The following is a 27,894-nucleotide window of genomic DNA, read 5'->3' as shown; positions in this document are numbered from 1 at the left end:
CACACACATGGTGTACCATGTCAATATTGAGTTGAAATGTATTACATTTTGACTTTGCATCCCAATATTACACTTTATGTACATCACAGAAGACTGAAATATAACAAAACTGTTTGACATAGAAACACTGGATTTTCGTCTGTTTTATTAATTCTGAAATTCTTACTTACTTTTTTAGAGAGGAGAGGAGAGTGAGAGTAGAGGAGAGGAGAGGAGAGGAGAGAGGAGAGGAGAGGAGAGGAGAGGAGAGGAGAGGAGAGGAGGGGAGGGGAGGGGAGGGAGGGGAGGGAGAGGAGAGGAGAGGAGAGGAGAGGAGAGGAGAGGCGAGGCGAGGCGAGGCGAGGAGAAGAGAGGCGAGGCGAGGCGAGGAGAGGAGTGGAGAGGAGAGGAGAGGAGAGGAGAGGAGAGGAGAGGAGAGGAGAGGAGAGGAGAGGAGAGGAGAGGAGAGGAGAGGAGAGGAGGGGAGGGGAGGGGAGGGGAGAGGAGAATACAAAAGGAAATATGAGAAGTAAAGTAGAAGTGGAATCTAGTAAATCCAAACCTAGTTCTGATTCTTATTTGGTCAAAGGTTTTGGATCGATGTTGTTACTTGTGAGAGCCGTTTGAAGTCTTGATGAAAATTGTGGATGCGTTAGATAAAGTGGGCTTATTAAAAAAAAAAAAAGTGTATCTATGGAACAGAAGGAGCGTGCTCTGCGCCTCAAGAAGATATCCGATTGGAATGTGTCGTGTGTGGATCTTTGAAGCAGGGCGCCTATCAAGGGTGTTATCTCTTGGGTGGCGCTAGAAGTAAATGAAAAGGATATACGTGAAGAATTGGATCAAGTGGTTGGTGCACAGCGACTGATCCGCATGGTGGATGGAGTGAGGAAGCCCTCTCCATCCATTCTATCGTTTTGTGATAAAGAGTCTCTCCCTTCTCACGTGTATTTGGGTTTTATGAGATTCCCCGTGAGAGCCTCCGTGCCCAAACCCATGCAGTGTGATAAATGCAGATAATTTGGTCATGTGTCAAGTGTATGTAGACGGGAGGAGTATCGTATGCCCGCTGAGCCTAAATGCTGCAATTGTGGTGGTGAACATGCACCCGATTTTTCTGAAGTGTCCTGTTAGGGTGACGGAGACGGAGGCGGTGTCCAGAATGTCTCCTATCCGGAGGCGGTGAGAAGAGTGGAAGAAAGGAGTGCAGTTGAAGAACCAATGGTAGCAGGAGTAGAGGCACCAGATGATGTTCCTTGTCAACGGAGGGATCCTGACATGTTGCCTGTTAAGAAGGTGGACTTTGTAGCGTTTATTGCATTGGTTATCGAACTGCGCAGCGCAAACAGAGAGGAAATCTGAGAAGATAGGAAGGAGTGTTTTTTGGGAGTCAGGGATTTTACAGCAGAGGAATTACAAGGAATCCTGTCGATAAATGCTTCGTTCTCACAGGCACCTGAGCCTGTGTAGGGATGAGATTTGAACTGTGACTAAAGAAGTGGGAGTTTTTTTTTTTAAACTTATGTTTTGTATTTTGTAGGATTTTGTAGGATTGTGTACTTTTGGTGGATAAAGTTGTGTGTGTGTCAACTGTAGGGGTGCCCATGTTGCTGGGGATTGGAAGTGTCCGGTGCGAGAGAGGCAGGTTGAGGTGGCTAGAGTCAGAGAAGTGCAGAAGGTGTCGTATGCTGAGGCAGTGAAGAAAGTAGAGGAGGATGGGTCAAGGGTCAAGGGTGAGGAATCCTGAGAGGATCCCAGTGAGTTGTAGATTTGTGTCAGCACAGAGGGATAGGAAAGTATTTATTTTCCCCTTCCTTTTTATTTTTATATCACAAATGTACCGTGATTGAACATACACTATCGCACAGTAGGTGGCGGCATGCACAAACAAAAATGTGCGAACTCCATGATACCCAAGAAGAAGAAGAAGAAGAAGAAGCAGAAGAAGAAAACATCTCTAACTGGGGTAAAGGCCACCTTGCCTCTTTCATGCCGTGGCCACCAGCTGTTTGACACATTGTTTCCGGCTAGTTTTAGCAAAGTTGGAACCGGTCTTGCTCCTGAACTGAACTGAATTGAATAGTCCGTTCACATACTCTGCATTAAAAACATATCTGCAGAGAAATCTGACGTTTCAAAATGTTGCAAAACACAGGGTAAGTAACGTCAGCTAGCTAGCCCGCTAACGTTAGCCTCTTGGCTACATAACATAGTTGTCTAGTTTTCTCCTTCAAGCTTTTCGTAGATTAAGTCGGTGGCTGATTACTTTGCATGTAACTAATTAGCTAAGCTGTGAGCAAAACATATGACGAGCATTACGAAGTACTTTTGTTCAGAACTTTGCACAAGCTGTGTTGAAATGTGGTTAACCAGGGTTAGCTTGTAAGCAGGTCAGCTGGCTACGCAGTCCAACCAGCCAGACAGTGAACTTTTCTGTTTGTCTTTCACACGCATGATCTTATCCTGTACATATCACCGTTACAATGTGTACCTACTAGTTATGTAACGTTAGCTATGTATTTCAAACAGCTAGACTGAGATTGATTTGACTGGTTGTAAACTTAGCAGGTATTGTATCATGTCACACAAAGATCTGATGGGGAGGGAGTGAGATTCAGGGTAAAGGTCACTGGAGTGAAACAGACCAGGCCGGGGTTTGGGGTTTGAGAAGTCAATGAGAGAATTAAAAAATATATATTCCTTAGTAGTACATTTTCTCGAAATCTAAAGGCACAACCTAGATTCGACCCAATGTCTTAAGCAGTTGAAGATGTTATTACTCCAACCTCGAGAAAGTGACAAACTGACACGTTTTAATTTTAGTCAAAAAACAACTTTTATATCGTCTTTGATTTGACGGGCCTGCACATGCGCACTTCGGCGAGAGACGACCTTAACCGTGTTTCTGCGCATGAGCAGTGGTAGCCAAAGTCGCCCATGACATCGCCTACAAGTGTGATCGGGGATTTCTATTGAAGAAGCAGTTTTGGCACGTCTTCATACTGTACTGTCTTTGATAACACCTCCTCGTCGTTGAATGAATTACCTCGTCGTATTCTGCTAAATTGTTCCTGGTCCTTGAGTTCTAGCCAGAGTGACCATCTCTTTGTGCTATCATGCCAGCTCCTTTGCTGTCATTGTCAAACAGACTGGCACTCAGGCAACTTGAATTGAATGAATGAATTGTGTTAAAATCAGTTATATGGAACCCAACCCAACCCAGGTAGACTCTTGGTAGAGTTCCACATGTTGCTTTCACTAAATGAGGAGACAAGGATGGAATTACCTCCCGGAAGGTGTTCCGTATGGATTTATGCTTGATCTTCTCATTTCCTACATCCTGACCTATGTAGTAAAATCTAGTGGCAGCGACAGTCCTGAACCTAGCCTCCTAGCCTGCAGAAGCAGCAACAGTCCTGAACCTAGCCTCCTAGCCTGCAGAACAACCTAATCTAGTGGCAGCGACAGTCCTGAACCTAGCCTCCTAGCCTGCAGAACAACCTAATCTAGTGGCAGCGACAGTCCTGGACCTAAGCCTAGCCTGCAGAACAACCTAATCTAGTGGCAGCGACAGTCCTGAACCTAGCCTCCTAGCCTGCAGAACAACTAGTGGCAGCGACAGTCCTGAACCTAGCCTCCTAGCCTGCAGAACAACCTAATCTAGTGGCAGCGACAGTCCTGAACCTAGCCTCCTAGCCTGCAGAACAACCTAATCTAGTGGCAGCGACAGTCCTGAACCTAGCCTCCTAGCCTGCAGAACAACCTAATCTAGTGGCAGCGACAGTCCTGAACCTAGCCTCCTAGCCTGCAGAACAACCTAATCTAGTGGCAGCAACAGTCCTGAACCTAGCCTCCTAGCCTGCAGAACAACCTAATCTAGTGGCAGCAACAGTCCTGAACCTAGCCTCCTAGCCTGCAGAACAACTAGTGGCAGCGACAGTCCTGAACCTAGCCTCCTAGCCTGCAGAACAACTAGTGGCAGCGACAGTCCTGAACCTAGCCTCCTAGCCTGCAGAACAACCTAATCTAGTGGCAGCGACAGTCCTGAACCTAGCCTCCTAGCCTGCAGAACAACCTAATCTAGTGGCAGCGACAGTCCTGAACCTAGCCTCCTAGCCTGCAGAACAACCTAATCTAGTGGCAGCAACAGTCCTGAACCTAGCCTCCTAGCCTGCAGAACAACCTAATCTAGTGGCAGCGACAGTCCTGAACCTAGCCTCCTAGCCTGCAGAACAACCTAATCTAGTGGCAGCAACAGTCCTGAACCTAAGCCTAGCCTGCAGAACAACCTAATCTAGTGGCAGCGACAGTCCTGAACCTAGCCTCCTAGCCTGCAGAACAACTAGTGGCAGCAACAGTCCTGAACCTAGCCTCCCTAGCCTGCAGAACAACCTAATCTAGTGGCAGCGACAGTCCTGAACCTAGCCTCCTAGCCTGCAGAACAACCTAATCTAGTGGCAGCAACAGTCCTGAACCTAGCCTCCTAGCCTGCAGAACAACCTAATCTAGTGGCAGCAACAGTCCTGAACCTAGCCTCCTAGTCTGCAGAACAACCTAATCTAGTGGCAGCGACAGTCCTGAACCTAGCCTCCTAGCCTGCAGAACAACCTAATCTAGTGGCAGCAACAGTCCTGAACCTAGCCTCCTAGCCTGCAGAACAACCTAATCTAGTGGCAGCGACAGTCCTGAACCTAGCCTCCTAGCCTGCAGAACAACCTAATCTAGTGGCAGCAACAGTCCTGAACCTAGCCTCCTAGCCTGCAGAACAACCTAATCTAGTGGCAGCAACAGTCCTGAACCTAGCCTCCTAGCCTGCAGAACAACCTAATCTAGTGGCAGCGACAGTCCTGAACCTAGCCTCCTAGCCTGCAGAACAACTAGTGGCAGCGACAGTCCTGAACCTAGCCTCCTAGCCTGCAGAACAACTAGTGGCAGCGACAGTCCTGAACCTAGCCTCCTAGCCTGCAGAACAACTAGTGGCAGCGACAGTCCTGAACCTAGCCTCCTAGCCTGCAGAAGCAGCAACAGTCCTGAACCTAGCCTCCTAGCCTGCAGAACAACCTAATCTAGTGGCAGCAACAGTCCTGAACCTAGCCTCCTAGCCTGCAGAACAACCTAATCTAGTGGCAGCGACAGTCCTGAACCTAGCCTCCTAGCCTGCAGAACAACTAGTGGCAGCGACAGTCCTGAACCTAGCCTCCTAGCCTGCAGAACAACTAGTGGCAGCGACAGTCCTGAACCTAGCCTCCTAGCCTGCAGAACAACTAGTGGCAGCGACAGTCCTGAACCTAGCCTCCTAGCCTGCAGAAGCAGCAACAGTCCTGAACCTAGCCTCCTAGCCTGCAGAAGCAGCGACAGTCCTGAACCTAGCCTCCTAGCCTGCAGAACAACCTAATCTAGTGGCAGCAACAGTCCTGAACCTAGCCTCCTAGCCTGCAGAACAACCTAATCTAGTGGCAGCGACAGTCCTGAACCTAGCCTCCTAGCCTGCAGAACAACCTAATCTAGTGGCAGCAACAGTCCTGAACCTAAGCCTAGCCTGCAGAACAACCTAATCTAGTGGCAGCGACAGTCCTGAACCTAGCCTCCTAGCCTGCAGAACAACTAGTGGCAGCAACAGTCCTGAACCTAGCCTCCTAGCCTGCAGAACAACTAGTGGCAGCGACAGTCCTGAACCTAGCCTCCTAGCCTGCAGAACAACTAGTGGCAGCGACAGTCCTGAACCTAGCCTCCTAGCCTGCAGAAGCAGCAACAGTCCTGAACCTAGCCTCCTAGCCTGCAGAACAACCTAATCTAGTGGCAGCAACAGTCCTGAACCTAGCCTCCTAGCCTGCAGAACAACCTAATCTAGTGGCAGCGACAGTCCTGAACCTAGCCTCCTAGCCTGCAGAACAACTAGTGGCAGCGACAGTCCTGAACCTAGCCTCCTAGCCTGCAGAACAACTAGTGGCAGCGACAGTCCTGAACCTAGCCTCCTAGCCTGCAGAAGCAGCAACAGTCCTGAACCTAGCCTCCTAGCCTGCAGAACAACCTAATCTAGTGGCAGCAACAGTCCTGAACCTAGCCTCCTAGCCTGCAGAACAACCTAATCTAGTGGCAGCGACAGTCCTTAACCTAGCCTCCTAGCCTGCAGAACAACTAGTGGCAGCGACAGTCCTGAACCTAGCCTCCTAGCCTGCAGAACAACTAGTGGCAGCGACAGTCCTGAACCTAGCCTCCTAGCCTGCAGAAGCAGCAACAGTCCTGAACCTAGCCTCCTAGCCTGCAGAACAACCTAATCTAGTGGCAGCAACAGTCCTGAACCTAGCCTCCTAGCCTGCAGAACAACCTAATCTAGTGGCAGCGACAGTCCTGAACCTAGCCTCCTAGCCTGCAGAACAACTAGTGGCAGCGACAGTCCTGAACCTAGCCTCCTAGCCTGCAGAACAACTAGTGGCAGCGACAGTCCTGAACCTAGCCTCCTAGCCTGCAGAACAACTAGTGGCAGCGACAGTCCTGAACCTAGCCTCCTAGCCTGCAGAAGCAGCAACAGTCCTGAACCTAGCCTCCTAGCCTGCAGAAGCAGCGACAGTCCTGAACCTAGCCTCCTAGCCTGCAGAACAACCTAATCTAGTGGCAGCAACAGTCCTGAACCTAGCCTCCTAGCCTGCAGAACAACCTAATCTAGTGGCAGCGACAGTCCTGAACCTAGCCTCCTAGCCTGCAGAACAACCTAATCTAGTGGCAGCAACAGTCCTGAACCTAAGCCTAGCCTGCAGAACAACCTAATCTAGTGGCAGCGACAGTCCTGAACCTAGCCTCCTAGCCTGCAGAACAACTAGTGGCAGCAACAGTCCTGAACCTAGCCTCCTAGCCTGCAGAACAACCTAATCTAGTGGCAGCGACAGTCCTGAACCTAGCCTCCTAGCCTGCAGAACAACCTAATCTAGTGGCAGCAACAGTCCTGAACCTAGCCTCCTAGCCTGCAGAACAACCTAATCTAGTGGCAGCAACAGTCCTGAACCTAGCCTCCTAGTCTGCAGAACAACCTAATCTAGTGGCAGCGACAGTCCTGAACCTAGCCTCCTAGCCTGCAGAACAACCTAATCTAGTGGCAGCAACAGTCCTGAACCTAGCCTCCTAGCCTGCAGAACAACCTAATCTAGTGGCAGCGACAGTCCTGAACCTAGCCTCCTAGCCTGCAGAACAACCTAATCTAGTGGCAGCAACAGTCCTGAACCTAGCCTCCTAGCCTGCAGAACAACCTAATCTAGTGGCAGCAACAGTCCTGAACCTAGCCTCCTAGCCTGCAGAACAACCTAATCTAGTGGCAGCGACAGTCCTGAACCTAGCCTCCTAGCCTGCAGAACAACTAGTGGCAGCGACAGTCCTGAACCTAGCCTCCTAGCCTGCAGAACAACTAGTGGCAGCGACAGTCCTGAACCTAGCCTCCTAGCCTGCAGAAGCAGCAACAGTCCTGAACCTAGCCTCCTAGCCTGCAGAACAACCTAATCTAGTGGCAGCAACAGTCCTGAACCTAGCCTCCTAGCCTGCAGAACAACCTAATCTAGTGGCAGCGACAGTCCTGAACCTAGCCTCCTAGCCTGCAGAACAACTAGTGGCAGCGACAGTCCTGAACCTAGCCTCCTAGCCTGCAGAACAACTAGTGGCAGCGACAGTCCTGAACCTAGCCTCCTAGCCTGCAGAAGCAGCAACAGTCCTGAACCTAGCCTCCTAGCCTGCAGAACAACCTAATCTAGTGGCAGCAACAGTCCTGAACCTAGCCTCCTAGCCTGCAGAACAACCTAATCTAGTGGCAGCGACAGTCCTGAACCTAGCCTCCTAGCCTGCAGAACAACTAGTGGCAGCGACAGTCCTGAACCTAGCCTCCTAGCCTGCAGAACAACTAGTGGCAGCGACAGTCCTGAACCTAGCCTCCTAGCCTGCAGAAGCAGCAACAGTCCTGAACCTAGCCTCCTAGCCTGCAGAACAACCTAATCTAGTGGCAGCAACAGTCCTGAACCTAGCCTCCTAGCCTGCAGAACAACCTAATCTAGTGGCAGCGACAGTCCTGAACCTAGCCTCCTAGCCTGCAGAACAACTAGTGGCAGCGACAGTCCTGAACCTAGCCTCCTAGCCTGCAGAACAACTAGTGGCAGCGACAGTCCTGAACCTAGCCTCCTAGCCTGCAGAACAACTAGTGGCAGCGACAGTCCTGAACCTAGCCTCCTAGCCTGCAGAAGCAGCAACAGTCCTGAACCTAGCCTCCTAGCCTGCAGAAGCAGCAACAGTCCTGAACCTAGCCTCCTAGCCTGCAGAAGCAGCAACAGTCCTGAACCTAGCCTCCTAGCCTGCAGAAGCAGCAACAGTCCTGAACCTAGCCTCCTAGCCTGCAGAACAACTAGTGGCAGCGACAGTCCTGAACCTAGCCTCCTAGCCTGCAGAACAACTAGTGGCAGCGACAGTCCTGAACCTAGCCTCCTAGCCTGCAGAAGCAGCAACAGTCCTGAACCTAGCCTCCTAGCCTGCAGAAGCAGCAACAGTCCTGAACCTAGCCTCCTAGCCTCCTAGCCTCCTAGCCTCCTAGCCTCCTAGCCGCCTGCAGAAGCAGCAACAGTCCTGAACCTAGCCTCCTAGCCTGCAGAAGCAGCAACAGTCCTGAACCTAGCCTCCTAGCCTCCTAGCCTCCTAGCCTCCTAGTCTCCTAGTCTCCTAGCCTCCTAGCCTGCAGAACAACCTATTCCTTTGCTGTGTGTGAATTACAGAAAGCTAGCGGGACAAACCCTGTTCATTACAGGGGCAAGTCGTGGGATTGGGAAAGCCATCGCACTTAAAGCTGCCAGGGACGGTGCCAATGTCGTCATAGCCGCTAAAACCGCACAGGCCCACCCCAAACTACCTGGAACCATCTACACAGCTGCAGAAGAAAGTGAGTACAGCTTGACTTTAGCTTTTTGTTTTGTTTATTATGGCTTTAAGCTTAAAATGCCTCCTGTAGCTCAGTTGGTAGAGCGTGGCGCTTGCAACGCCAGGGTTGCGGGTTTCGATTCCCACGGGAGGGGCCAGTATGAAAAATTTATGCACTCACTAACTGTAAGTCGCTCTGGATAAGAGCGTCTGATAAATGACTTAAAATGTAAATGTAAAACACGAAATGTTCACAGTTTTGACCGTCATTTGACATGTTTCTCACCCTTTAGTCCATCCCAGTTTACATTCTTGAGCTTCACGACTGCTGAAGTATGTGATAATAAGTACATTGGTATGTGTTGCTTATTCCTGTGTGTGTTGCTAGTCGAGGCATTGGGAGGCAAAGCGTTGCCTTGTATCGTAGACGTCAGAGATGAGAAGCAGATTGGAGATGCAGTGGAACAGGCCGTGCAGATGTTTGGAGGTGAGCAACAACAACAACAACAACAACAGCAACAACAACAACAACAACACAACAAGCCCCAAATGAATGGAAACGATAAGCACAGAATAACCAAGATAATCAGTCAATTAGACGGTGTTTAATATCGGTTAACACAGAACTAAAGTATTGCGTAATTGGTTGTCTGCTCCATTAAAGTTCTGGGTCCATACGTTTTTAGAAGGGATGAAGTTCTGCTAGAACCAGGAGCTCCACCCTCTCTGCAAGTTACAGGCCGAATGATCCCCTTCCCAAATTCAAAATATGCTAATACCTGCGAAATCGTGATTTGTCCAAATTTAAATAAGTGACGAAAAACTCGGAACATCGGAACTACTGCTGCTCGCTAGCCAACACGTTCTGTTCTTTCCTGACCAATTCTACTGTACCAGTTATGTTTACGTAGATCTGTCCATGAGATTAAACTGTGCTTATATTTTATATTTTATTTTATATTTATTGTGGTTTAGGTGTATAGCTGGATCTATATGTCGTGGGACGTGATCTCGTCTTGAAATTAGTCTACTTTTGGAGGTCTGAAAAACATCTGACAGACTTTCATTTCTGAATAAAATGTCCCTTTAACATGATATGTCTGTGTCCAGGTATTGATATCCTGGTGAACAATGCCAGTGCCATTAACCTGACGGGAACCCTGGAGACGCCCATGAAAAAAGTGGACCTTATGCTGGGGGTCAACCTCAGAGGAACCTATCTGACGTGAGTTCATTGACCAAAACATACTAAACAGGATGGCTGGGTCAACTAGGCCTACATCTATGTAACCTTTTGATTGTGTGCTATTTGCAGTCTTGATTTCTTCTAGAAAACTCTTAAGCATTGGTATTGGTAGCCTAGCGGTTAGAAGAGAGCCAGCAACCGGAGGGTTGCCAGTTTGAATACCGGGTCTGATGGATATCAGCTTAGTACCTTTGTAATACAGGAATATCAGTTGACTACCTACAGTGAGGGAAAAACAGTATTTGATCCCCTGCTGATTTTGTATGTTTGCCCACTGACAAAGAAATGATCAGTCTGTAATTTTAATGTTAGGTTTATTTGAACAGTGAGAGACAGAATAGCAACAAAAAAATCCAGAAAAATGCATGTCAAAAATGTTATGAATTGATTTGCATTTTAATGAGGGAAATAAGTATTTGACCCCTCTGCAAAACATGACTTAGTACTTGGTGGCAAAACCCTTGTTGGCAATCAAAGGTCAGACGTTTCTTGTAGTTGGCCACAAGGTTTGCACACATCTCAGGAGGGATTTTGTCCCACTCCTCTTTGCAGATCTTCTCCAAGTCATTAAGGTTTCGAGGCTGACGTTTGGCAACTCGAACCTTCAGCTCCCTCCACAGATTTTCTATGGGATTAAGGTCTGGAGACTGGCTAGGCCACTCCAGGACCTTAATGTGCTTCTTCTTGAGCCACTTCTTTGTTGCCTTGGCCGGGTGTTTTGGGTCATTGTCATGCTGGAATACCCATCCACGACCCATTTTCAATGCCCTGGCTGAGGGAAGGAGGTTCTCACCCAAGATTTGACGGTACATGGCCCCGTCCATCGTCCCTTTGATGCGGTGAAGTTGTCCTGTCCCCTTAGCAGAAAAACACCCCCAAAGCATAATGTTTCCACCTCCATGTTTGACGGTGGGGATGGTGTTCTTGGGGTCATAGGCAGCATTCCTCCTCCTCCAAACACGGCGAGTTGAGTTGATGCCAAAGAGCTCCATTTTGGTCTCATCTGACCACAACACTTTCACCCAGTTCTCCTCTGACTCATTCCGATGTTCATTGGCAAACTTCAGACGGGCATGTATATGTGCTTTCTTGAGCAGGGGGCGCGGGCGCTGCAGGATTTCAGTCCTTCACGCATAGTGTGTTACCAATTGTTTTCTTGGTGACTATGGTCCCAGCTGCCTTGAGATCATTGACAAGATCCTCCCGTGTAGTTCTGGGCTGATTCCTCACCGTTCTCATGATCATTGAAACTCCACGAGGTGAGATCTTGCATGGAGCCCCAGGCCGAGGGAGATTGACAGTTCTTTTGTGTTTCTTCCATTTGCGAATAATCGCACCAACTGTTGTCACCTTCTCACCAAGCTGCTTGGCGATGGTCTTGTAGCCCATTCCAGCCTTGTGTAGGTCTACAATCTTGTCCCTGACATCCTTGGAGAGCTCTTTGGTCTTGGCCATGGTGGAGAGTTTGGAATCTGATTGATTGCTTCTGTGGACAGGTGTCTTTTATACAGGTAACAAGCTGAGATTAGGAGCACTCCCTTTAAGAGTGTGCTCCTAATCTCAGCTCGTTACCTGTATAAAAGACACCTGGGAGCCAGAAATCTTTCTGATTGAGAGGGGGTCAAATACTTATTTCCCTCATTAAAATGCAAATCAATTTATAACATTTTTGACATGCGTTTTTCTGGATTTTTTTGTTGTTATTCTGTCTCTCACTGTTCAAATAAACATACCATTAAAATTATAGACTGATCATTTATTTGTCAGTGGGCAAATTTACAAAATCAGCAGGGGATCAAATACTTTTTTCCCTCACTATATGTAATACAGGAATATCAGCTGACTACCTTTGTAATACAGGGACATCAGCTTGTAACTGTTTTGACTTGACTTGAGGTTAGTAGGGGTGCCAGGTACGTCATGCCTACCAGAGAAAAGTTTGATTTCTCCTTTTATTTTGTGAGTTGGTCACATATGTCAGTGAAGTCTACACCAAGGAAAATAAACTTTCCATAAACCCTTCAAAACATTAGAAATAACTTCAAAACAACTGTTTTTGCGTTGGTTGTATTACCAAAATAAATGATCATACACAATAACATCACAATAATCTCAAAATAATATCTTAGGTTCACCTTGTAAATGTCCCGTACCCAACTGACCTCAGTCACGCGATTGTCCATTCATAAAGTAATGTGTAACACCGGTCTCATTCATACAATCAGATTGCAATAAACTCCTGTTCCACACACAATAAAGGTTATCAGAAATCTCAGTAGTCTTCACCTACACATAAACCAACACGGCGTAAATCACGTTAAAACTAATGAAATACCGTTTGTAGTCAGTGGGACAGTCAGTCAATCCAATCCGCCAAAACAGATCTCCAGCGGAGAAAGGCCACGGCGGAGACCAACGGAGATAAGTAGTCCAACAATATAAATGAGTAGATCCGATCCTCTTGCGACGCGGCTATAAAGCCCACTTTTTAAATGTAACGAAACAAACGGAGTAAAGGAGCTTCGGAACTGAGGGTTGAAACTTCCTCATTTGCACCACTTCCTCTTTTGCACCCCAACGTTTGCGCAGCTGATGCTGGCTATTTAATAGGGAATTAAAGGGGACGCGCCCCTTTGGGAGGAGAAGCACTGAGACGGTTCAGACAAATTTGGGGCCATCACACACCCCCTGGAAAATCCGACCAATGCCATGGAAGGCACATATTGGTCTGGGAAACCGAGAAAAGTTTCCTCACTTTCCTCCTCTAAGATATTCATGACTTTGCGGTGTTCACTCTCCTCAGCTGAGGGGTAACGGGCCTTAAAGTGTGAGACTTCTGGGTCTGGGAATCCGAGAAAAGTCTCCATCACTTTCCTCTTCGAAGATATTCAGGACCTTACGCTGCTCAATCTCCTCCAATTCCTCAGCCAAGGGGTAATGAGCCTTAAGGCGTGAGACATGGACAACGCACATACAGTTGAAGTCGGAAGTTCACATACACTTAGGTTGGAGTCATTAAAACTAGTTTTTCAACCACTCCACACATTTCTTGTTAACAAACTATAGTTTTGGCAAGTCGGTTAGGACATCTACTTTGTGCATGACACAAGTAATTTTTCCAACAATTGTTTACAGACAGATTATTTCACTTATAATTCACTATCACAATTCCAGTGGGTCAGAAGATTACATACACTAAGTTGACTGTGCCTTTAAACAGCTTGGAAAATTCCAGAAAATGATGTCATGGCTTTAGAAGCTTCTGATAGTCAATTGGAGGTGTACCTGTGGATATATTTCAAGGCCTACCTTCAAACTCAGTGCCTCTTTGCTTGACATCATGGGAAAATCAAAAGAAATCAGCCAAAATCTTATAGAACATTTGTGGGCAGAACTGAAAAAGCGTGTGCGAGCAAGGAGGCCTACAAACCTGACTCAGTTACACCAGCTCTGTCAGGAGGAATGGGCCAAAATTCACCCAACTTATTGTGGGAAGCTTGTGGAAGGCTACCCGGAACGTTTGACCCAAGTTAAACAATTTAAAAGCAATGCTACCAAATACTAATTGAGTGTATGGTAAACTTCTGACCCACTGGGAATGTGATGAAATAAATAAAAGCGGAAATAAATCATTCTCTTTAAATATATTTGGCTAAGGTGTATGTAAACTTCTTATCTTCACCTGTGTCCTCCTTCACCGCTCGGTAGTTCAGAGGGACCATCTGGTCGTTGCCGTAGGAGCAAGCTTGGCCGAGAATAACCTTTCAGCTTTTAAGTACGGATGGGAGCGTAGCAACACCCGATCACTGACCTGGAAGTAGCAATGGAGCCGGAGGGGATGGAAGCCGTTTTACGGGCTCCAATTGTGCTATTCTGTGTTTTTTTCGCGGCGTTTGCTACTTTGTTTCTGCCACCGTCTCCTATGACTGAAAAATAGCTTCTGAACATCAGAACAGCGATTACTCACCCTGGACTGGACGAATATTTTTTCTTTTAACGAATCAGAAGGCAAAATATATACGGCTCCTCCCGGACCAGGCCCAAATCCCGTCATTCGCATGAAGAGGAGAAACTGATACAGGGGTGCAGATCCGGGGTGCTTGGTGAGAATTTGTCGGCGTCCGTCTGGCGAACCTGCAATCACTGGAGAATAAACTGGATGAGCTCCGTTCCAGAATATCCTACCAATGGGACATTTTAAACTGTAATATCTTATGTCGTGGCTGAACAAGGACATGGATAATATACAGTTGGCTGGATTTTCAGCAAGACGGAACCGCAACCTCCGGTGAGACAGATGGAACCGCAACCTCCGGTGAGACGAGGGGTGGTGGTTTTTGTGTCTCTTTGTCAACAACAGCTGGTGCGCGATCTCTAAGTGTTGTGGGTTTGATTCCCACGGGGGGGCTGTATGAAAAATAAATATAAAATAATGTATGCACTCACTAACTGTAAGTCGCTCTGGATAAGAGCGTCTGCTAAATGACTAAAATGTAAAAATTTAATATTAAGGAAGTCTCAAGGTGTTTTCTCACCTGAGGTAGAATACCTCATGATAAGCTGTAGACCACACTATTTACCAAGAGTTTATCAATTTTTTCGTAGCTGTCTATTTACCACCACAAACTGATGCAGGCACTAAGACTGCACTCAACGAGCTTTAAGGCCATAAGCAAACGAGAATGTTGAATGAATGAACACAGAAGCGGCGCTCCTAGTACTTTAATGCAGGGAAACTTAAACCCTTTTTACTTAAAAAAACATCAATACATTTTAGCTAATTTCTACCAGCATGTCACGTGCAACCAGAACAACAACAACAAAAAAACTCTAGACCATCTTTACTCCACACACAGAGACGTGTACAAAGCTCGCCCTCCATTTGGCAAATGTGACCATAATTCTATCCTCCTGATTCCTCCTTACAAGCACAAACTCAAGCAGGAAAGTACCAGTGACTCGCTCAATACGGAAGTGGTCCGATGATGCAGATGCTAAGCTACAGGACTGTTTTGCTAGCACAGACTGGAATATGTTCCGGGATTCATCCGATGGCATTGAGGAGTACACCACATCAGTCACTGGCTTCATCAATAAGTACGTCGATGATGTCGTCCCCACAGTGACCTCATACCCCAACCAGAAGCCATGGATTACAGGCAACACCCGCACTGAGCTAAAGGCTAGAGCTGCCGCTTTCAAGGAGTGGGACACTAATCCGGATGCTTATAAGAAATCCCGCTATGCCCTGAGACTAACCATCAAACAGGCAAAGAGTCAATACAGGACTAAGATCGAATCCTACTACACTGGCTCTGACGCTCGTCGGATGTGGCAGGGCTTGCAAATGATTAAAGATTACAATCGGAAACCCTGCCGCGAGCTGCCCAGTTACGCGAGCCTACCAGACAAACTAAATGCCTTCAATGCTCACTTCGAGGCAAGCAACACTGAACCATGCATGAGAGCACCAGCTGTTCCGGACGACTGTGTGATCACGCTCACCGTATCCGATGTGAGTAAGACCTTTTAAACAGGTTAACTTTCACAAGGCTGCAAGGCCAGACGGATTGCCAGGATGCGTACTCGGAGCATGCGCTGACCAACTGGCAAGTGTCTTCACTAACAATTTCAACCTCTCCCTGACCGAGTCTGTAATACCTACATGTTTTAAGCAGACCACCATAGTCCCTGTGCCCAAGAAGGCCAAGGTAACCTGCCTAAATGACTACCGCCATGTGGCACTCACGTCTGTTGCCATGAAGTGCTTTGAAAGGCTGGACATGGCTCACATCAACACCATCATCCCAGAAACCCTAGACCCACTACAATTTGCATACCGCCCCAACAGATCCACAGATTACGCAATCTCCTTTGCACTCCACATTAACCTTTCCCACCTGGACCAAAGGAACACCTACGTGAGAATGCTATTCATTGATTACAGCGTTCAACACCATAGTGCCCTCAAAGCTCATCACAGCTAAGGACCCTGGGACTAAACACCTCCCTCTGCATCTGGATTCTGGACTTCCTGATGGGCCGCCCCCTGGTGGTAAGGGTAGGTAACAACACATCTGCCACACTGATCCTCAACACAGGGGCCTCTCAGGGGTGCGTGCTTAGTCCCCTCCTGTACTCCCTGTTTACCCACGACTGCTTGGCCACGCATGACTCCAACACCATCATTAAGTTTGCAGACGACACGACGGTGGTAGGCCTGATCATTGACAACGATGAGACAGCCTAAAGGGAGGAGGTCAGAGACCTGGCCGTGTGGTGCCAGGACAACAACCTCTCCCTCAATGTGAGCAAGACAAAGGAGCTGATCCTGGACTACAGGAAACGGAGGGCAGAGCACGCCCCCAGCCACATCGACGGGGCTGTAGTGGAACAGGTTGAGAGCTTCCAGTTCCTTGGTGTCCACATCACCAACAAACTATCATGGTCCAAACACACCAAGACAGTCGTGAAGAGGGCATGACAACGCCTATTCCCCCTCAGGAGACTGAAAATATTTGGCATGGGTCCTCAGATCCTCAAAAAGTTTGACAGCTGCACCATAGAGAGCATCCTGACTGGTTGCATCACTGCTTGGTATGGCAACTGCTCGGCATCCGACCTCAAGGCGCTACAGAGGGTAGTGGGTACGGCCCAGTACATCACTGGGGCCCGAGCTTCCTGTCAGAGGAAGGTCCTAAAAATTGTCACACACTCCAGCCACCCTAGTCATAGACTATTCTCTCTGCTGTTGCACGGCAAGCGGTACCGGAGTGCCAAATCTAGGTCCAAAAGGCTCCTTAACAGCTTCTACCCCAAAGCCATAATATTGCTAAACAGTTAATCAAATGGCCACCCGGACTATTTGCATTGACCCCCCCTACGTTACTGCGACTCGCTGTTTATTATTATGCATAGTCTCTTTACCCCTACCCACGTGGACGTATTACCTGGACTAACCTGTACCCTCACACGTTGTCTGGGTACCTGTATATAGCCTCGTTATTACCTGGTACTTCCTGTATATAGCCTCGTTATTACCTGGTACTTCCTGTATATAGCCTCGTTATTACCTGGTACTTCCTGTATATAGCCTCGTTATTACCTGGTACTTCCTGTATATAGCCTCGTTATTACCTGGTACTTCCTGTATATAGCCTCGTTATTACCTGGTACTTCCTGTATATACCCTCGTTATTGTTATTTTATTGTGTTACTTTTTATTTAATTTTTCGTTATTTGATTGTTACTTTTTTTCGGTCCACCACATCTGAGTTATTCCAACAGCCTTAACTCCTCTGGCTGTTCCATCTGAGCTCTTCTTACAGCCTGTAAAAGGAGATCATCAGCAGGATTACCAGGGGCTAGCTGTACCGGAGGATTACCAGGGGCTAGCTGTACCGGAGGATTACCAGGGGCTAGCTGTACCGGAGGATTACCAGGGGCTAGCTGTACCGGAGGATTACCAGGGGCTAGCTGTACCGGAGGATTACCAGGGGCTAGCTGTACCGGAGGATTACCAGGGGCTAGCTGTACCGGAGGATTACCAGGGGCTAGCTGTACCGGAGGATTACCAGGGGCTAGCTGTACCGGAGGATTACCAGGGGCTAGCTGTACCGGAGGATTACCAGGGGCTAGCTGTACCGGAGGATTACCAGGGGCTAGCTGTACCGGAGGATTACCAGGGGCTAGCTGTACCGGAGGATTACCAGGGGCTAGCTGTACCGGAGGATTACCAGGGGCTAGCTGTACCGGAGGATTACCAGGGGCTAGCTGTACCGGAGCAACGGCAGAGAAGACCGCCGCACTTGGACCCCAATCATGTAACTTCGTAGTTTCTGCTTGGAAGACATGCTTCTTGCTCTGTGTGGAAACCAGTAGCAATTGTGTGCCATGTCAATCTGGACACCACTGAAGTACATGAAATCAATTCCCAGGTTACGACAGGTTACAGAGGCAGAACTCCATCCGACGACAATGTTTCAACCTGATGAAGACCTAATGGTTGAAAATGTCTTTGCAATAAACTTTTTTTGTCAACTTGACTAATAAACACTTCTGTCTTTTTCCAAGTTAATTTTGTCTCAATGTATTTGTGCTTTTTTTATTTTATTTTTTTATTCTGACTTTAGATTGACGTGAGCATGCTTTTAATATTTTTTACCTGTATATTGGTTGAACCCTCCTGAAGAAGCCTTTCTGAATAATGTATTTCTGAATTGTTTTCCCAGGTCTAAACTGTGCATCCCACATCTGTTGAAGAGTAAAAACCCTCACATCCTCAACCTCAGCCCACCGCTTAACCTTAACCCCATCTGGTTCAAAAACCACTCAGGTAAGGAAGGCTTCATCGCTGTCTGGCTGAGGCCTTCTTCCCAAAGTGTGCACTTCCCTTCACTGATTTTTTTTTTTTTTTAATACTTTGTTTATTGAATTTTCAGTACCAGCATTTAGTAAATAATTGCACTTGAAAGTTATTTGGTATGAATATGGAACAACAATTTGAAGACAACGATACAGCAAAACATAGAGAGACAGACATGAAAGAAAAAATAGGCATTGAATACATAAATAAGATAAAACACAAAAAAAAAAAAATAGGAAAAATATCTGTTTTGATCCAGTTGTTATAGGTCAGCTAGCACAGTTATTACCGTCCTTAACATCCGAGATGTCGTATATGCACATACCAGGCTTCTTACATCACCAATATATAAATATACATCACTCTGGAACTGCAGGGAAATGTATTCTTTTAACATAAGAAAAGAAGGGAGCCCACTTTGCATAGAATTTGTCTACAGACCCATTGAGTGTCTGTTTTATTTTCTCCAACTTTATGCAATTCAAAATAGATTTAATCCAAAGAGCATGAGAAGGGGCTGCAGAGGATTTCCATCTAAGTAAAATTAATCGTCTCGCTAACAACGTGACAAAGGCAATTACATCCTTATTCATTTTGGTCAATTGTATTGTGGGTAAGGAAACTCCAAATAATGCAATGAGAGGGTCTGGCTCGATCTGTGTGCCGCTTAATTCTGAGAGTGTGTTGAAGATGTCTTTCCAGAAACCAACAAGAGATGGGCAGCACCAAAACATGTGCACATGATTAGCAGGGGACTGGTTACATCGAACACAATTAGGGTTCACATCCTTGTAAATTTTTGATAGTCTTGCTTTGGTCCAGTGGGCCCTATGAATGAGTTTGCATTGGATGAGGCCGTGTCGAGCGCAAATAGAAGAGCTATGTACCCTTTTTGAGTGCCCCTTCCCATAGTTCATCAGATATTTCCTCACCCAGTTCCTCCTCCCAAGAGGATTTGATATTGTTTAATGAGATGGCTTGTAGTGAGCAAATTTGTCTATAGATTATTGACAATGTGCCTTTCTGATTAGGAAGTGGGGTGAGAAATGTGTCGAACTGTGTTCCACCAGAAAGGTTGGGGAATCCTGGATCTATGCTGCGGACATAACTCCGGACTTGTAAGAACCTAAAAAAATGATGTCTGGGGAGACCAAATTTAGCTGATAATTGTTGAAAGGTACTAAATGTATTGTTAGTATACAGGTCTCTGAATCTTTTAATACCGAGATTAGACCATGTTGAGAAAGCACCATCAATCATAGATGGGGGAAAAGCTGGGTTTGAGGCTACCGGAGCCAAGGAAGAGGTTGTTTGAAACCCAAAGTGGCGTCTAAATTGATTCCAGATCTTCAATGTTGTTTTGACACATATATTATTGGTGAAGGAGGAGTAAGGGCCTGTAATAGAGGAGTGAGCGAGGGAAGACAATGATGCCGGTGTAGACGAGGCAGCCTCCATCTCCAGCCAAGTTGGGGGGTGGGAATATCACTCTGCTCTGCAACCAGTACTGAATGATCCTAAGGTTAGCGGCCCAATAATAGAATCTGAAATCTGGTAGAGCTAGACCGCCGTCTGGTTTGGGCCTCTGCAAGAGCTGTTTTCGCATCCTAGGAGGCTTTTTGTCCCATATAAAGGGTAGAATTAGGCCGTCGATCTTTTTGAAAAATGTATTGGGTAGAAATATTGGAAGGCACTGATAGAGGTATAAGAATTTAGGGAGAGTATTCATTTTAATAGAGTTAATTCTAGCAACTAAGGAGAGGTGTAGCAAAGACCACCGTTCCAAATCGTCCTTAGTACGGGTTAAGAGAGGAGCAAAGTTGGCTTGAAAAAGGTTTTCAAACCTAATTGTGACATGTACCCCGAGATAAATAAAACTACTGTGAGCTATTTTAAATGGCAAGTTATGTAAAGGGGATTTTTTTGCAGCCATGTTAAGTGGCATCAATTCACTTTTACTGAGATTTAGTTTATACCCTGATAAGTGACCGAAGGATGCGAAAGTGGCAAGGGCAGCAGGGACAGAGACAGAAAGATTGGATGTGTATATTAATAAATCATCTGCATATAAAGACAGTTTGTGTTCGTGCCCGTATCTGACTATGCCTTTGATGAGGGGGTTGGAGCGAAGTGCTATTGCAAGTGGCTCTATGGCGAGGGCAAACAGTAAGGGACTTAAAGGGCAACCCTGACGTGTCGATCTTTGCAAAGGGAAGCGATCTGATTGAGTGTTATTAGTCCTGACAGAGGCTTGGGGGGATGAGTACAGAAGTTTTATCCAGGTCATGAATTTGGAGCCAAAGCCAAATTTATTTAGAGTGTAAAAAGGTATTTCCATTCCACCCGATCAAACGCTTTCTCCGCGTCCAGGGATATAATGGCTTCAGAGGTATTGTCGATAGAAGGATTGTATATAATATTAAATAATCTTCGGAGATTGAAGAATGAGTGTCTATTTTTATAAATCCTGTTTGATCCGGAGAGATAATTGATGGGAGGACTGTTTCTAGCCGCGTTGCCAGAATTTTGGCTAGAATTTTATAGTCCACATTTAGCAAGCTAATTGGACGGTATGATGCACAGTCAAGAGGGTCTTTGTTTTTTTTAAGAATAACACAAATGGTTGCTTGAGTGAGAGTATGTGGGAGAGCACCATTTACAAATGCATCATTGTACATTTCAATTAGAATAGGGGCTATTTTGGTGATAAACTTTTTATAAAACTCTGTCGGGTAGCCATCAGGCCCTGGGCTTCTCCCAGATTGAAGGGATTTGACAGCGTTAGACAGTTCTTCAACAGTGATCGGCTGCTCTAATTTTTTTAACCAAATCCCGGCCGACCGAAGGCACAGAAAGTGAGTGGAAGAAATCATCCAATTCCAGTGTATCCGCTTTACTTTCAGAGGTATATAGAGACTGGTAAAATCTCTTGAACTCCTCATTGATCCCCCCAGGATCTAATGATATCCCAGATGATGTACGAATTTTTGTAATCTGAGATGATGATGATAGTTGACGTAACTTGTGAGCTAATAATTTACTGGCTTTATCTCCTTGTTCATAGTAAGTGCTCCTAGACTTGACAAGCATTTCAGTAACCTGGTCTGTTAATAGTGTGTCAAATTCTGCTTGCAGAGTTAAACGTTCCTTATAAATATCCGGGGATGGTGAAACGGCATAAATGTCATCTAATTGGGCAATACAGCGTGTTAACATAGATAACCTATTCCTTTTCAATTTGTTCTCATGTGCGGTGTAGGAGATAATTTCACCTCTGATATAAGCTTTCAAAGTTTCCCAGAGAGTAGACGCAGAGATGTTTGGGGTTCTATTTGTAATCATGAAAAAGTCGATTTGACTCAAAACAAAATTGACAAAGTGTTCATTACTGAGCAGTTGAGTTTTTAGTCGCCAAGGCGGTCGCTGATTGTCTACATTTTGAAAAGCTACTTCCATAGTAACAGGGGCGTGGTCAGATACAACAATTGGGTTATATGAACATGAAGATATGGAGTGGAGGAGCCGGTCATCAACAAGGAAGTAGTCTATGCGCGTAAAAGTGTGGTGAACCGATGAGAAAAAAGAATATGCTTTCCCAGCTGGATTAGCCATTCTCCAAGGATCTGAGATTGCGAATTCAGACATAAAGGTTCGAACAACTCTAGCTGAGGTTGATAAGGTGGTAGGTTTAGTGGAGGATCGATCCAATTGTGGGTCTAACCAACAGTTAAAGTCACCTCCTAAAATCAACATATGGGTGGACATATCTGGGAGTGTAGAGAAAACCGATTTGAAAAAATCACCATTGTCCCAGTTAGGAGCATAGATATTAACAAGAAGAACCTTTGTATTGAGCAGCCTACCACTGACAATTATATATCTACCATGGGGATCTGCGATCACCTTAGAACATGTAAAAGGTACCGATCTGTGAAGTAAAATAGCCACCCCTCTCGCCTTACTCTGAAATGAGGAATGGAACACCTGACCCACCCATCTGCACCTAAGACTTGAGTGTTGTGATACCTTCAGATGAGTTTCTTGAAGAAAGATGATGTGAGCTTTCAAATGATGAAGATGGTGTAGCACCTTACTACGTTTAACTGGGTTATTTATGCCCCTGCAGTTCCAAGTAAGAAAATTAAAGCCATTCCCTCCAGCAGTATGGGCTACACTAGGCTGAGTCATATCTTAAGAGAGAGAGAGGATGTGTAAAGGACAAGGTACAATGTAAACTGAAGATCTTAGTTGAACCTAAAAGCGCAAATGTAAAAAACAAAAACAAGCGAAGAGGCACAAAAAACATATACAAACTATATACAAATAGAGAGTGAACAAACCCTTCCCTCACACCCGCCCTTGCCGAAGCATCTCCCCAAATGAGATGCAAGCAAAACCCTAAATACAAAGAAAGTTTAGAGCTAAGCATGATAACTCTAACTCTGTGCTACCTAAGATTAGTGACCATTTAACTAGAGTAAGCCAAACATGGATAGAATGGTCCCCAACAGAGTTTAAGGAAAATTATCCTCGATTAAGAGAGGTTTAACCTCGACGCAGATGGTAAATGAACAAACTGAAACAGCCATGCAGACCCCCAGATATTGGCATTAGAGGCGGCAAACCTGGGCTGGAAATAAAGAGATAAAAAAGAGAATGACATTCATATGTCGATGAACCCAGCAAAGATGGCTTCGTTAGTCACCCATTCGGCCTGCTAACTAGCCTGCTAGGAAGACCAGCCAGCCAACCATTTGTTACACACCATGCGGTACAACAGCCGCTTTCACGTTCTTGTTGATGAAATCTGCCGCTATAGCCGGGTCCTCGAATCTGTGCATGGAGCCGTCCGGTAAAGTCAGTCTCAAAACCGCAGGGTAGATGAGGCCGAACTTCACGCCCGGGCAGGCGTGTAGTTGGCGTTTCACAGCTCCAAAGCTAGCCCGCCTCTTAGCCACAGCTGTTGTGTAGTCCGCAAATATCGAGACTCTTTTACCCTTATGTAGAAGAGGGGATGCTTCTCCCGATCTTCTCAGTATGTCGTTGCGGACGTGAAAGAAATGCACCCTGATGACAAATGGTCGTGGGGGTTCTCCATCCCTGGGTCGGCTACGCAGAGTGCGGTGAGCCCGGTCTAGCAATGGCTTCTCCTCTAGCCCGAGTAGCTCCTGAAGTAGCTGGGCCATGTACTCCGTGGGCCTTGGGCCCTCCACTCCCCTCCGGTATTCCCAGTAGACAAATGTTGTTCCTCCGCATTCTACTTTCCATATCTTCGCATCTATTATCGAGGAATGCCACCCTAGTTGTCAATGAGCCGACGTTAGCCTCTAGCTCGCTAATGCGAGTGCTGTGGTCTGTAGCACCTCGCTCCAAATCCGATAAAGTCACCCCATGTGCGTCGAGCTTATTCTGTATACTCTCGATAGATTTTTTAAGCTCGTCTTTGATCGTTGATATCTCTGACCTGAGATTGGTAGAGAGACAGTCAATTTTTCCGAAAATGTCGGTTTTGAGGGTGCCTATCACGGATTGCAGCATCTCCACAGTCAGTGTTTCCGTGGGGTCGGCATTGGCAGCGTTCGGTGGCGGGGGTGAGTCGGGAGAAGTTGCAGGCTTGTTGCGGCCTGCTCTTGCAGACTCTGTTTTTTGGCCGGGTTGATGTCATTACGAATTTGAATTTATTAAACTTGAACTGAGTTGTTTATGGGTCTCTTCAGACGCCTGGGCAAACAGAAATGTATGCAATTTTGCTAAGTTAAATATATAAATTTGGTCACTAACTCAGGAGCGATAGGGAGACGCGTGCTACATCCTTGGCTTCCAACAGCGCCCCCCCCTTCACTGATTTTAAAAGGAAAATGGCTGGTATAAGAAATATGGTGGAAACTCCCTCTAGCCCATGCCTCCACCAATCCAATGCTTTTAGATTTGTGGGATGTAGTGAACAAGTGTACACTTCAGGAGAAAGGAGAGATTGTTGGGACTCACCCTCTATGTTTTCTATGCACCGAGAAAGATCTTGTTTTCAAAATCACCGACTTGTGTTTTAACCTGTTCTTCTTTTTTTTGATGGTTCCCTTTAGCATACACAATGGCCAAGTATGGCATGTCCATGTGTGTTCTGGGCATGGCTGAGGAGTTCAGAGGGTCCATTGCTGTCAATGCCTTATGGCCCAAGACGGGTACGTGTTGAACGATGCCATTCCACTGTATAACCAGTTTTAATGACCCAGAGTAGACATGAGCAGACTAGTTTGCCAGTTAAATGTCACTTTGTCATCTGGAATCCTATCAGTTGCTTTCTAAATAACTTCCTATGTGCAATACATATGTATTTTGAAGTAATCGAATAAAACTAATTATAAAACGTTATTTCTTCCCTGAATGTTGCACCCTCTCCTCCAGCCATCCAGACTGCTGCTATGGACATGCTGGGGGGCGCGGAGGTGGGAAAGCAGTGTCGTAAAGTTGATATCATGTCAGACGCAGCCTACGCCATCTTCAGTAAGCCTCCCAGCTACACCGGGAACTTTGTTATCGACGAGGAAATTCTGAAGACCGAGGGCATTAAAGACTTTGACATATACGCCGTCGCTCCAGGTACAGTAGACCTAGTGTAGACGTACAGTTAAAGTCGGAAGTTCACATAGACTTAGGTCGGAGTCATTAAAACCCGTTTTTCAACCACTCCACACATTTCTTGTTAACAAACTATAGTTTTGGCAAGTCGGTTAGGACATCTACTTTGTGCATGACACAAGTAATTTTTCCAACAATTGTTTACAGACCGATTATTTCACTTACAATTCACTGTATCACAATTCCAGTGGGTCAGAAGTTTACATACACTAAGTTGACTGTGCCTTTTAAACAGCTTGGAAAATTCCAGAAAATGATGTCATTGCTTTAGAAGCTTCTGATAGGCTAATTGACATCATTTGAGTCAATTGGAGGTGTGCCTGTGGATGTATTTCAAGGCCTACCTTCACACTCAGTGCCTCTTTGCTTGACATCATGGGAAAATCAAAATAAATCAGACAAGACCTCAGGAAAAAATTGTAGACCTCCACAAGTCTGGTTCATCCTTGGGAGCAATTTCCAAACGCCTGAAGGTACCACGTTCATCTGTACAAACAATAGTACGCAAGTATAAACACCATGGGACCACGCAGCCGTCATACCGCTCAGGAAGGAGACGCGTTCTGTCTCCTAGAGATTAACGTACTTTGGTGCGAAAAGTGCAAATCAATCCCAGAACAACAGCAAAGGACCTTGTGAAGATGCTGGAGGAAACAGGTACAAAAGTATCTATATCCACAGTAAAACAAATCCTATATCGACATATCCTGAAAGGCTGCTCAGCAAGGAAGAAGCCACTGCTCCAAAACCACCATAAAAAAGCCAGACTACGGTTTGCAACTGCACATGGGGACAAAGAGCATACCTTTTGGAGAAATGTCCTCTGGTCTGATGAAACACAAATAGAACTGTTTGGCCATAATGACCATCGTTATGTTTGGAGGAAAAGGGGATTGCTTGCAAGCCGAAGAACACCATCCCAACTGTGAAGCACGGGGGTGGCAGCATCATGCTGTGGGGGTGCTTTGCTGCAGGAGGGACTGGTGCACTTCACAAAATAGATGGCATCATGAGGAGGGAATATTATGTGGATATATTGAAGCAACATCTCAAGACATCAGTCAGGAAGTTAAATCTTGGTCGCAAATGGGTCTTCCAAATGGACAATGACCCCAAGCATACTTCCAAAGTTGTGGCAAAATGGCTTAAGGACAACAAAATCAAGGTATTGGAGTGGCCATCACAAAGCCTTGACCTCAATCCTATAGAAAATGTGTGGGCAGAACTGAAAAGGCGTGTGCGAGCAAGGAGGCCTACAAACCTGACTCAGTTACACCAGCTCTGTCAGGAGGAATGGGCTAAAATTCACCCAACTTATTGTGGGAAGCTTGTGGAAGGCTACCCGAAACGTTTGACCCAAGTTAAACAATTTTAAAGGCAATGCTACCAAATACTAATTGAGTGTATGTAAACTTCTGACCCAATGGGAATGTGATGAAAGAAATAAAAGCTGAAATAAATCATTCTCTCTACTATTATTCTGACATTTCACATTCTTAAAATGGCATATTATTATTATTATTATTATTATTAAAATAGTTGTGATCCTAACTGACCTAAGACAGGGAATTTTTACTAGGTTTAAATGTCAGCAATTGTGAAACACTGAGTTTAAATGTATTTGGCTAAGGTGTATGTAAACTTCCGACTTCAACTGTATGTGCACAGTGATGTGAGGTTAAACATATAATTTTACATAACAGCCTGATGAAGTAGTCCTTCCACTTGATCTCTAGTGTCATTTTAATAACTCCCTAGAGTCTATTGATGCACTGGTGCGTCAATATAAATTACAGAATAAAAAAATCCCCATCTAAATCAGTCAGTTTAAGCTAGAGATACCTGTGTTTTTGCATTGGATGCGTCTCAATCCACCGCATCCGCCTATGGCGGCCTTCCAATCATCTTTAGTGGAAGGTGACCGAGCTACAGAGGTCAGTGTCAGACCATGAGATGTCCCGAAAATCAGTTTGAATATGACCACTCTGTGGAAAGATCCGACTCTCACGAACACGATGGTGGTCTCCATCTTGTTCTACGACCCCCACTGGTGTCACGGGACTCGTCTGACGGTAACCAGGACCGGTTTTTAAAATGATTGAAAGTATGGAGGTAGTTTTGTGCCTACCCAAAACATTTGGGATTTGGTACTTAAGGTCAAATTCAATATTATCAAATATATTTTTTATATATATATTCTTTTGATACGTAAAGGGGTCCTAAAGTTCAAAATCAAACATCTAAATGATCCATGATATGACCATCTTAAAACAATTCCATATGTCAGCTCCCCTCCACTCCACCCCAACATCTTAGACTCTCGATCATTTTAAAGATGGTGTGGTTATGGTGTCCACAGAGCATAGATGTGGTAATCAATCAATCAAGCACATTTATTTTATAAAGCCATTTTCACATCAGCAGTTGTCACAAAGTGCTTTACAGATACACATCCTAAAACCCCAGAGAGCAAGCAATGATGCAGAAGCAGAGTGGAAAAACTTTTTTTTTTGTAAATTTCTTTCTTTGATATTTTTATGTTTTTACATTTTTCGTTAAATGTTTATTTATTTATTTTTTCTCTCTTTTTTTGGGGGAATGGATCAGCTTAATATTGCAGATAGATTGTATCATCTATCAATGTAATTGCCTGGTCTGCAGAGTGGAAAAACTTGCTTGGAAGGCAGGAACTTAGGATGAAACCTAAAGAGCAACCAGGCTCCGAGGGGTGGCCAGTCTTCTTCTGGCTGTACCGGGTGGTTATGGTAATGGTGTGTCT

At 45.8% G+C, this 27,894-nt stretch overlaps 1 protein-coding gene and 1 long non-coding RNA gene across 28 annotated transcripts in view; one reads left to right on the top strand and one right to left on the bottom strand.

Annotated features, from left to right (window-relative positions):
* Positions 1–1,919: 1,919 nt before the first annotated feature.
* The window catches only part of LOC121573353 (hydroxysteroid dehydrogenase-like protein 2), a 33,690-nt gene continuing 7,715 nt past the window's right edge, over positions 1,920–27,894 (top strand). Inside the window, exons 1-7 of the mRNA XM_041885256.2 lie at positions 1,920–2,135; positions 8,724–8,887; positions 9,254–9,352; positions 9,976–10,090; positions 18,343–18,446; positions 24,560–24,658; positions 24,882–25,076. Coding sequence (XP_041741190.1) covers positions 2,119–2,135; positions 8,724–8,887; positions 9,254–9,352; positions 9,976–10,090; positions 18,343–18,446; positions 24,560–24,658; positions 24,882–25,076 — 793 coding nt within the window. The 5' untranslated portion in view covers positions 1,920–2,118. The remainder of the gene's footprint in view (positions 2,136–8,723; positions 8,888–9,253; positions 9,353–9,975; positions 10,091–18,342; positions 18,447–24,559; positions 24,659–24,881; positions 25,077–27,894) is intronic.
* On the bottom strand, positions 4,365–8,483 carry LOC121573354. 27 transcript variants are annotated; one of them, XR_006661385.1, is made up of 9 exons: positions 8,336–8,483; positions 7,928–8,179; positions 7,685–7,792; positions 7,442–7,549; positions 5,986–7,306; positions 5,743–5,850; positions 5,268–5,559; positions 5,016–5,123; positions 4,365–4,832 (listed from the first exon to the last, which is right to left on the bottom strand). It is a non-coding gene; the product is annotated as an uncharacterized LOC121573354 (long non-coding RNA). The 27 variants fall into 27 exon arrangements; XR_006661397.1 differs by having other exon boundaries at positions 5,307–5,559; XR_006661394.1 differs by having other exon boundaries at positions 5,016–5,267; positions 5,346–5,559.

This window comes from Coregonus clupeaformis, chromosome 9 (assembly GCF_020615455.1).
Source record: "Coregonus clupeaformis isolate EN_2021a chromosome 9, ASM2061545v1, whole genome shotgun sequence".
NCBI lineage: Eukaryota > Metazoa > Chordata > Actinopteri > Salmoniformes > Salmonidae > Coregonus > Coregonus clupeaformis.
This window is presented reverse-complemented; position numbering and strand designations above follow the sequence as displayed.